General features: G+C 37.3%; 1 protein-coding gene across 1 annotated transcript in view; it reads right to left on the minus strand.

Annotated features, from left to right (window-relative positions):
* The window catches only part of LOC128550701 (cyclin-dependent kinase 14-like), a 103,914-nt gene that overhangs the window by 31,579 nt on the left and 60,067 nt on the right, over nt 1-12,268 (minus strand). Inside the window, exons 5-6 of the mRNA XM_053530269.1 lie at nt 8,272-8,429; nt 5,056-5,147 (exon numbers count right to left, since the gene is read on the minus strand). Of these exons, the coding sequence (XP_053386244.1) occupies nt 5,056-5,147; nt 8,272-8,429 (250 nt within the window). The remainder of the gene's footprint in view (nt 1-5,055; nt 5,148-8,271; nt 8,430-12,268) is intronic.

Genomic DNA, 12,268 nt, shown 5'->3' on the forward strand with positions numbered 1-12,268 from the left:
GAGAGAACTAAATTACTGTGTATGAAATTATGTTAAATCACACAGCAAGCAGAAAACATACATGTGATTTATTAAAGGTTCCACCCAATTCTTTCACAAAACTGACATAAAGAATGATGAAGAGTTCCTGTCAACTGTTTCTTGCCTTCAAACTGTCATAAATCACTTTACTGTTACATTTTCATCAATACTCTCTAAAACTGGTACAATGAAAAATTCAAAAACATTTTATCTTAGGCTTTTTTTCCCCAAACAGATATAATGGTCAAACTGACCCCATGTTGTACATGATTGTCTGTCAGGTAAGGAGATCACCAACTAACTACATATTATGTTTAAACCATTGTTAGAACCTTGCAAAACTGATTTGAGGATATGCCTACTGATAAGGGTTTAATCTCAGATTTATCGACTGCAGTATCTGGGCAAGGGATTTGTGCTCTCAAATGTATAAAACAGACTTTATAAGCCCCTTTGCAGTAAATATTGAATGGATAACTTATCTCTCTCTTTCAATTAAAAGGAAAACTGATTTATACCGGTAGGATGCAAGGAACTATTTGCCAGTATAGTCTTTAAAGGTCCAATACTAAGGAAAGTGAACATTTTAATTTCTTTTAAAAAGCACAGAAACTATTTCATTTTATTGGAAAATGAAAGTTGGTATGTAGAAATTCGAAATAAATCGCAGGATATGTACAATTATTTTTCTATGAAGTATGAAGAAAGTTAAAAAGACCTGGGGGGTCATTCTGTCGATTCATTGAAATTTCAACATAATACACATACATTTCTTTGAGTTCCAAAGACCTTCTGTAAATTTTGACCTGCCAATCTTCATTATTTAGTGTCTTGCAGAAGTCTTTGCACTGGCTATGAAAAAAATTGCCAACTCACTTTCCCTTAGTAATGGAACTTTAATGAAATGTGAAATCATCAATATTAATTGGAAGCAGTTTTTGTGTGTTAGTCCATGAAATTAAATGATCTAATGAACAATTAATGTTCCCATTCATTTTGTATTCAAAATCTGAAATCAACACAATCTTATCCCCAAAGCTATTATGGCCCGACCCATCAAATTTTGTATGCATGAAATTTAATGGTTTCACTCTAATACATTCTAGGACCCCTTTATTTTAAAAGTTTTCGATTTTAACCTAAATTTATTGTCTGCAAAAAAGCTGGCAACTTTGCCAGAACTCATAATTATTCTTTCAGTATATTAGTCAAACTGCCATTAGGAAAAGCTGTCTTGTATTAGTCAAACTGCCATTAGGAAAAGCTGTCTTGCTTGGAATTTGAAAATCAATTAACACTGCCTTTAGCAGTTCAAAATTCCACACAGCCTGGAAGGGATTACAGGCTTACCTTACTTATTAAAGTTAAGAAGTGAGATTCTTTAATGATAAATATCAAATTTTTTATATCCTTTCCGCAGCCTTAACGTACTAAAACGTATTAGCGTCTGATGGCCCTTTCACGCTTCCATAGAAAGAACATTTATTACACGAAACTTATTTTGAAAATATTTCTGAAATGTCTAGGTTTGCAGCTCTCAAATACGGTTATATCTTACATCTGAGGCATATACTGACACTCTCAGACAACATCAAAAATGACAATTTGAGCGATTTGATGAAGTTCCGAAATTATCACTGTACCCTTGGTCCGTTACGGACCCCTGTGGGATTTGTGTTTATCCGGAGCTCAAATACTTTTTCATAGATTAAAAGCTGACATGCTGTACTAAAGCCCAGGTAATTTCAATCCGTGATAAAGTGCTGAAAATTGGCTCCCCAATAGCAAAAAAAAAAAAAAATCTCAAGTTTAGCATTTCTACTTTCATTTTATTTACTTCCGGAAATAGCTGAAGGTCAAGTGACGTCATTTTCTTTGTTGTCAAAAACATACATATACCTGGCGAGGTTGCATAAATATGTGCTGGCCGTCCTAAGGTTATACACTTCTTTTCGAAAGAACTTCTAGCAGGCCTTAAAACCATTATTTCCCTCAATGATTTATCAATTTTGCTGAACCGTCAGCAACAGACAGTGTCAACTAGTTAAACTGCCTAAAACTCGTCACTGACTTAGGTATTTTGTTTCTCCAAGCAAGGTTGTAATTAAATAAGTTAACTTACAAGATTTATTGAAACTGTCTAGCAGCAGCAATTTCAGTGCTTCTAGACAAACATGGATCAATTCTACAATGAATTCTTCACAGTAAAATGTTTCTTCTTTTGTTTTACTGCAGTTCTACAAGGCTTACTATTAACTCGCATGGTACCTTTAACCATAACATATTTAATTTGTATGGAATCCCTCATCACAGCATGTAGTCTCTTCCGATACTTAGACAATCTATAAATCTGAAAGATGTTGGACACAATCAGACCTATTACTTCAGTAAGACTGTATTTCACTAATACTAATCAACTGATGCCCTTATATACAGTTGCATATAAACCTACACCATGCTGCTCTAATACTGACCTACTGATGCCCTTTTATACACTTGCACATGAACCTACACCATGCTGCGCTAATACTGACCTACTGATGCCCTTATATACACTTGCATATGAACCTACACCATGCTGCGCTAATACTGACCTACTGATGCCCTTATATACACTTGCATATGAACCTACACCATGCTGCGCTAATACTGACCTACTGATGCCCTTATATACAGCTGCATATGAACCTACACCATACTGCTCTAATACTGACCTACTGATGCCCTTATATACAGTAACATAATTATGATCCTTCTCCAAGCTACTTTAATACTGACCTACTGATGCCCTTATATACAGTTGCATACGATTCTTCCCCAAGCTGTTCTAATACTGACCTACTGATGCCCTTATATACAGTTACATAATTATGATCCTTCTCCAAGCTACTTTAATACTGACCTACTGATGCCCTTATATACAGTTGCATATGAACCTTCTCCAAGCTGTTCTAATACTGACCTACTGATGCCCTTATATACAGTTACATATGAACCTTCTCCAAGCTGTTCTAATACTGACCTACTGATGTCCTCAAATACAGTTACATATGATCCTTCCCCAAGCTGTTCTAATACTGACCTACTGACACCTTTATATACAGTTACATATAAACCTTCTCCAAGCTACTCTAATACTGACTTACTGATGCCCTTATATACAGTTACATACGATTCTTCCCCAAGCTGTTCTAATACTGACCTATTGATGTCCTTATATACAGTTGCAAAATTATGATCCTTCTCCAAGCTGCTCTAATACTTACTTACTGATGCCTTTATATACAGTTGCATACGATCCTTCCCAAGCTGTTCTAATACTGACCTACAACCTATGACTTCAGCTGTTAATACGACTACTGATGCCTTACGTTAATTACCTTCTCCAAGCTGTTCTAATACTGACCTACTGATGTCCTTATATACAGTTACATATGAGCCTTCTCCAAGCTGCTCGAATACTGACCTACTGATGTCCTTATATACAGTTACATATGAGCCTTCTCCAAGCTGTTCTAATACTTATCTACTGATGTCCTTATATACAGTTACATATGAACCTTCTCTAAGCTGTTCTAATACTTATCTACTGATGTCCTTATATACAGTTACATATGAACCTTCTCCAAGCTGCTTTAATACTGACCTACGGATGTCCTTATATACAGTTACATATGAACCTTCTCCAAGCTGTTCTAATACTGACCTACTGATGTCCTTATATACAGTTACATATGAACCTTCTCCAAGCTGTTCTAATACTGACCTACTGATGTCCTTAAATACAGTTACATATGAACCTTCTCCAAGCTGTTCTAATACTGACCTACTGATGTCCTTATATACAGTTACATATGAACCTTCTCCAAGCTGTTCTAATACTGATCTATCTGATGTCCTTATATACAGTTGCATATGAACCTTCTCCAAGCTGTCTAATACTGACTATGATGTCCTTAAATACAGTTGCATATGAACCTTCTCCAAGCTGCTCTAATACTGATCTATTGATGCCCTTATATACACTTGCATATGAACCTTCTCCAAGCTGTTCTAATACTGACCTACTGATGTCCTTATATACAGTTACATATGAACCTTCTCCAAGCTGTTCTAATACTGACTACTGATGTCCTTAAATACAGTTACATATGAACCTTCTCCAAGCTGTCTAATACTGACCTACTGATGTCTTAATACATTCATATGAACCTTCTCAAGTGTCTAATTGACTACTGATGTCCTTAATACAGTCATATGAACCTCTCCAAGCTGCCCTAATACTGACCTACTGATGCCCTTATATACAGTTACATATGAACCTTCTCCAAGCTGTTCTAATACTGATCTACTGATGTCCTTAAATACAGTTACATATGAACCTTCTCCAAGCTGCTCTAATACTGACCTACTGATGTCCTTATATACAGTTGCATATGATCCTTCTCCAAGTCCTAGCACTATCCTCTTAATGCTGAGCGCCAAGCGAGGAAGCTACTAGTCCCATTTTTTACATCTTTGGTATGACGCGATCAGGGATTGAACCAATGACCTCCCGCACTCGAAGTGGATGCTCTATCACTAGGCTACCAAGGCAGTTACTCTAATACTGACCTACCGATGCCCTTATATACAGTTACATATGAACCTTCTCCAAGCTGTTCTAATACTGACCTACTGATGCCCTTATATACAGTTACATATGAACCTTCTCTAAGCTGTTCTAATACTGACCTACCGATGCCCTTATATACAGTTACATATGAACCTTCTCCAAGCTGTTCTAATACTGACCTACTGATGTCCTTATATACAGTTACATATGAACCTTCTCCAAGCTGTTCTTATACTGACCTACTGATGTCCTTATATACAGTTACATATGAACCTTCTCCAAGCTGTTCTAATACTGACCTACTGATGTCCTTATATACAGTTACATATGAACATTCTCCAAGCTGCTCGAATACTGACCTACTGATGCCCTTATATACAGTTACATATGGACCTTTTCCAAACTGTTCTAATACTGACCTACTGATGCCCTTATATACAGTTGCATATGATCCTTCTCCAAGCTGCTCCAACTTTTGATATGATTCTGCCCTACCAAACTGACCATTCCCCTGCAAATATCAATGTATTTTATCACTTTATATTAACAAGAGTGTTGTGAAATTTAGCCATCAAAGTAAAAAAAAACACCAAAAAACAAACAAACAAACAAACAAAGTTATTAGTAAAACATATGATGGCCTGTTCCAAACAGCTGCATATTTAGTTTTGTATGTTGTGCCACTGACCTTTGACCTACAGACTTCAATATCAGCCAGAGTCATATACAAATTTAGCAATTACCATATGCAGTTTGACAAACAGAGGCTAATGTTTTCTTCAGTTATTAAGCAAAAACCATTATCAGTGGCCAAGAGCTCTTAGAACACGAAATGCCCTCCATGATGCATTCAGTAATTGCACAATGAACAGAAATTACTTGATCATTGTTTACAAAAGTTCTACTGTTCTGGGTAAATGTGACCTTGACTTCTGACCTACTGACCTTAAAGTAAATAGAGGTCATCTGCTGGTCATGATCAACCTACCTATTAAGTTTCATGACCCTAGGCCCCAAGTGCTTTTGAGTTATCATCCTGAAACCATTTAACTGTTCTGGGTCACAGTAACCTTGACCTTTGACCTACTGACCTCAACATCAATAGGGGTCATCTACTGATCATGATCAACATCCCCATCAAGTTTCGTTATCTTAGGCCCAAGCGTTCTCAAGTTATCATCCAGAAACCGTTTAACTGTCCCGGGTCACTGTGACCTTTGACCTACTGACCACAAATCAATAAGGGTCATCTGTTGGTCATGACCAACCTCACTATCAATTTTCATGATCCTAGGCCCAAGCGTTCTTGAGTTATCATTCAGAAACCGTTTAACTGTTCAGGGTCACTGTGACCTTGACCTTTGACCTACTGACCTTAAAATCAATAGAGGTCATCTGCTGGTCATGATCAACCTTCCACTCAATTTTCATGATCCTAGGCTTAAGTGTTCTTCAGTTATCATCCGGCACCCGTTTAACTGTTCTTGGTCATTGTGACCTTGACCTCTGACCTACTGATCTCAAAATCAATAGGGGTCATCTGCTGAATATGACCAATCTCCCTATCAACTTTCATGATCCTAGGCCTAAGCGTTCTTGAGTTATCATCCAGAAACAGATTGGTCTACATACCGACCGACTGACAGACCGACCGACATCTGCAAAACACTCTTCGAAGGGGGGCATAATAAGGATCATCTTCTGAACACAGGAATTCATCTCTTAAAGTTTGAAGGCAGTAGGCCAAAAGGTGTGTGTGTGTGCTCGGGTTTAACGTCTTTTTCAACAATTTTTCAGTCATATAAACGACGGTGTCTACTTGTAGCAGTGAGCACAATGCCCAACTTTTTAGTGCTGCCTCAATGGAATATCACGCCGTAGACACGTGACATGATACCCCACCCAGTCACATTATACTGACACCGGGCTGACCAGTCCTAGCACTACCCTCTTAATACTGAGCGCCAAGCGAGAAAGTAACTAGTACCATTTTTTACGTCTTTGGTATGGCGCGGCGGGTGATCAAACCCACGACCTCCCGCACTTGAAGCGGACGCTCTACCACTAGGCTACAGAGGCGGTAAGTAGGCCAAAGGTTTCTTCACTTGAATGGAAACCGATTTTCAGTAGTTGGGTCACTAACCTTGACCTCTGACCTACTGACCCCCAAACAATAGGGATCAGCTATTAACCATAGGCAGTCATCCTATGAAGTCTGACAACTGTAGGCCAAAGCATTCTTTAGTTACTAAGTGAAAACTTCTTTCCGTCTCAAGGTCACTGTGAGCTTGATTCTGACCTACTGAACCTTAAAACAACAGGAGTCAACTACTGACCACAGGAAATTATCCTATGAAATTTGACCATGTTGAGATCAAGCATTCTATAGTCACTGATCAGAATGATCTTCCCCCTGGTGGACAAAACAAATGACAGACTGATAGAGTAAAAAATAATTATACCCCTCTTCTTTCAAAGGCGAGGGGTGGGGGCGTAAAAAGAGCATAGTATTGTTATTTTCCATAACTTTGACTAATTTAACAACTTCTGTAATACTGGTGTGAACGTTTTTTTTTTTTTTGGGATACCTGTCATACTCGCAAATTTTAAAAAAGAGATTAGGGCTATAGCTTTTGGGATACTTGTATGAACTAGTCTTCAGGGATACTTTTATCTTATTAAATTTGACCAAGATCTATATAGGTAAATAAATCATTCAACAACACTGGATTTTCATCATTTTGAGTTAAGTGCCATAATTTCATGGGATACTTATCCAACATGACCTAGTTATAACAGTGATAACTCCCCTTAATTTGTCATCAAAATTAACATTCCATAATAGATTCTACTGTTATTCAAACAATGAGACCCATGAAGTATACTACCAGGGTCAGTATCCTCTATATTTATTGACAATTTACTAATCATTTATCTATTCTCTCAAATCTCTTGCAGGTCCTAAGACGTTAAGCAAGATTATAGATGCAATGCTTCAATGTAAGGGATGTTTCATATGTAATGTTATTGACCTCTATATCACTGTGTTACATGTAGAACACAAAATCTTTACACCACTATAAATGTCTATTCAGCACCGACATAACAATACTATATACATGGATATACATAAATGAAAGCTTTCTCAAATCTTACTGAATTTGTATCCAATACTTATGCAAAAATGGTACTAGGAAGAAGCAGTGCGAATGCAAATGAATATATATAAATACATAAAGAGCCGCTGTCTGCTTGGGGTATGTGCCACAGAGATCTATCAGGATTTGTGTAATGCATATGGACAAGAATGAAGTGTCGTATGACAGTAACAATGTCGGTGAAGAAATTTAAATGTGGGAATGACACAAATCAGGGTGGCCTTCCGGTGCAATGTCTCAAACTATCATGAAGAATGTTGTTGACAGTGAAATCACAGTTTACAGTCTGTCTAACAGTAGGGATCATTGGTGTAACACATGCAAGTGTTAAGAACAAAAGGAAATACTTCAAAGGTATGAAATGAAAACAATGACAATTTTATCAGTAAGATGTGTTTCTGAGATCCGATAACATTACATATGATACACCCTTAGTACATTATTTTTAGTAATGACCACTTTGCATGCAGTAATTACCCCATAACTGGAAGCGCGTTTCTGAGCAAATGTTTGATGATATCTGTGCCCCTCAGATCTTGGTCTGCCCAACCTCTGATCATCTGTTCCAGTAAACTGGGCGTCATCTAACATATCACCTGCCGAATGGTGCCTCTTCACAGTCGTATGGGTATTAGCTGCAAATATATCATACATTTTTATTCATTCAGAAAATTTACTCCTTTACTAATTGCTAATCCCGCCTAAACTTTACAAATGCCTCTGTTCAATTGCTGAAAAATGGAAGTAAACTAGACGTGTGTCCATAGCCCCCAACTCCTGTCACTGTACATGGTTTCATGACTTAAGGTGAAACATTTTTTAAGATGTTTGCACAAACTTTCAAGAACTTAATGGGTATAAAATCCCAAAGGGAACACCCAGTGCAAACTTTATAGGTATAAAACAATCCTCTAATGTTTGATGACTGTAAGTCAAGTACATTTTGACATACATGCGGAACAAACTTTTGTTTTTGACAACAACTCTGGTCTCGCAAAGTGAAAAAAAAACAAAAACAAAACAAGTGCACAAATTCCAAAAATTTTGCGGGGCAAAAACGGCAAAACTCAAAAAGGTACTGCAAAATAATAATTAATGAAAGTCTCAAAATTATTTGCCTGTCCACTTCAAATTGATAATGCCTTCCATGGATGAAAACTATGACAGGAGTAGAGTACTCAAGATACATATGTAAATAAAATATTATTAATCCCCAAAATGAAGCATAACTCAAAAAATAATACTTGGACAAAATCCCAACGTCATGTTGATACTGTACATCAAGTTTCATCTTACAAGAAACTGTAGATAGTGAATACAGATGAAAGAGCGACAATGGATGGATGGATGGATGCATGAGATGGATGGATCTAAGATGCTAAAGGATTCTCCATTTACTGATCAGAAAATGTTTTGACCGGGCACTGCTTCATCAACATTAACCTTGTTTATTCATTACATATTATCCTGGAGAAGAGATGTTTTAAATCTTATTCAGTTGTAATGAGTAATATCAGACATAATGAGCTTGTTGAGGATCTACAAAGGAAGCCGATGCCACACCAACACCTGGCAGTAACTCCACAGAATTTCATCACAGTGAACTAAACCTTAGTCTCATTGAATACTGATGATTTCAAAATAAGTAATGTACATAAATAATGAAAATAGTTCATCAATATTATATGCACAGTTATCTTCAACACCAACAAATGTATCATAATTAAATTATCTGCTCTACCAGAATGCTATTCAATTTATCTCCAATTCTCTGAAACAAGTAATTCTATTACCAAGAAACTATTCACTAAATCACAAATATTTGAACTTTTTGTTCCTCAAAATCCATCCAAGAATACTGTAACTTTTCTCCAACAAGACCTGATTCATTATAAAGACATTATCACTCCTGGTGTTTACTGTAGACAAGACATTTTCCGAAAAAAAAGCTGCTTTCCTTCATAAATAGGGAATTTGCATAGACAGCCTATATATAGAACAAAGTTAGAGTCATAACAAAATCTAGAGCTCATTCCTTCACAACAATATGAGAGATTCCAGCATAAAATTCTAGAACCAGCCACACGAGAGGAAATTATCCACAGGTTTTGGTTTGTGATACAACCGATTGTCACTTCCGTAGAAAAAATATTGTAATTATGTCTCTTATAGGTCGTAATCAATCCACTGTCTGTAACATGGGTCACAACCAATCCAATGTCTGTTAATACATGGGAAGTGTTTATGCATACTTGCTGCTTTAACGTCTTTAGGAAACTGTGCTCTGAATTTTACATCTTTGGCCAGCGTCAGTCTTAGAAATATCTTTGATTCCTCTCTTATGACCCATGCCATTTAAGACTGTGTAGGTAGACAGGTAAATAGAGAAAATACATTTTTATACAATTCTTCCTTGTTTAATACACTTTTGATTAGGCACAGATGTTAAACTATAAAATAACTAGAAGATGCTTTAGTAGAAAAGCAAATGTCTCCCCCAATGCATAGTTGTATAAGCAAGAAGTCAACAGGGGACAGGTGCAGAAGTCAAATAGACACTGATGGTTGGCTAGGATAGGGATAGGGATCATCTACTTGGCATGTCAAATCATCCCACTAAGTTTCAACATTCTGGGCCTAATAGTTCTCAAGTTATGAATTGGAAACTGTTTTCTATGTTCAGCCCCTGTGACCTTTGATTGAGTGACCCCAAAATCAGTAGGGGTCATCTACTCTGCATGTGCAATCATCCTATTAAGTTTCAACATTCTGGGTCAAGTGGTTCTCAAGTTACTGACTGGAAAGCGTTTTAGATGTTCAGCCCCCTGTGAGCTTGACCTTTCATGGAGTGACACCAAAAATAATAGGGGTCATCTACTCTGTAAGTTCTATCATCGTATGAAATCTGAAGGTTCTAGGTCAAATGGTTCTCAAGTTTTTGACTGGAAATGGATTTCTATGTTCTGTCCGCTGCGACCTTGACCTTTAATAGAGTGATAGGGGTCATCTGCTCTGCATGTCAAATCATCCTATGAAGTTTAAACATTCTGAGTCAAGTGGTTATAAAGTTATTGATCGGAAATGGTCTTTCATGTTCAGGGTCCTGTGACCTTGACCTTTAACATCCTTGGTCAAGTGGTTCTCAAGTTATTGATCGGAAATGGATTTCCATGTTCGGGCCCCTGTGACCTTAACCTTTAACAGAGTGACCCTAAAATCAACAGGGGTCATCTACTCTGCATGTCCAATCATCCTATTAAGTTTCAACATTCTAGGTCAGGTGGTTCTCAAGTTATTTTCCGGAAATGATTTTACATGACCAGGCCCCTTTGACCTTGACCATTAATAGACTGACCCAAAAAATCAATAGGGGTCATCTACTCTGCATGTTCAATCATCCTATGAAGTTTCAACATTCTGGGTCAAGTGGTTCTCTAGTTATTGACTGGAAATGGTTTTCAATGTTCAGGCCCCTGTGACCTTGACCTTTGACGGAGTGACCCTAAAAATAACAGGGGTCATCTACTCCAGCAGCCCTACAACCCTATAAAGTTTGAAGGTTCTAGATCAAATGGTTCTCCAGTTATTGATCTGAAATGAAGTGTGACGTACGGACAGACGGACAGGGTAAAAACAAATTGCCTCCTCCAGAGGGAGACATAATTACTTTGAAATCGGACAATGCATGTCAAAGTTATGGACCGGACACGAAGACCACATTATCAGTATATATGTAGTGAAAATTGGCTAAGTTCAACCAAGGCCTGTGACCTTGACCTTTGAGCTAGTGCAATGGTTTTGCGCAAGACATATCATCTATCTATGCTTATCATTTGTGTGAAATTATTCTGAAATCAGACCATGCATGTCAAAGTTATGACCCGGACACGAACACCACCCTTTCCCAAACACAAATGCACAAACACACACGGACAGGGGTAACACTATATGCCCCCTCTCCCCCATCCCCCCCACCCCCACCCCCATTTTATGGTGAGGGCATAAAAACAGCACGAAATCAATCTCCCTCACATTAGGGCAGACATCCTAATGCAACTGCCAGCTAGATGACTTGCATTTGTAATATAAATTTACAACAGATATCATGATTATGCAAAACTCAATGTGTAGAAAATCAATCTCATTTGTTAGGTAATTTTCTTAAATATTCTCAATCTTAAATCAAATGTCACATCTTATGAACAGGAGATCTTTCAATGATCAAATTTGTGGTTAAAAACCACATCTAAAGAAAGTTTTACCTAAATCAATGAAATAAAAGTATTTTATACTTTACTTGTTCTGTCTTGTACTGTGCAAACTGTAATATTCCTAGTCCAAATAATAGGCTGTTTAGTGACAGTATGATAACTTCTGACATTATGTTAGAGGGAAGGCAACTATAAAATACCAGATCATAAGATAAGATTTCCAGATCAGCTGAAGAAGTAAGGCTATAATATTCCTTGAACAT

The sequence above is a fragment of the Mercenaria mercenaria genome, chromosome 18 (genome assembly GCF_021730395.1).
Source record: "Mercenaria mercenaria strain notata chromosome 18, MADL_Memer_1, whole genome shotgun sequence".
Classification (NCBI taxonomy): Eukaryota; Metazoa; Mollusca; class Bivalvia; order Venerida; family Veneridae; genus Mercenaria; species Mercenaria mercenaria.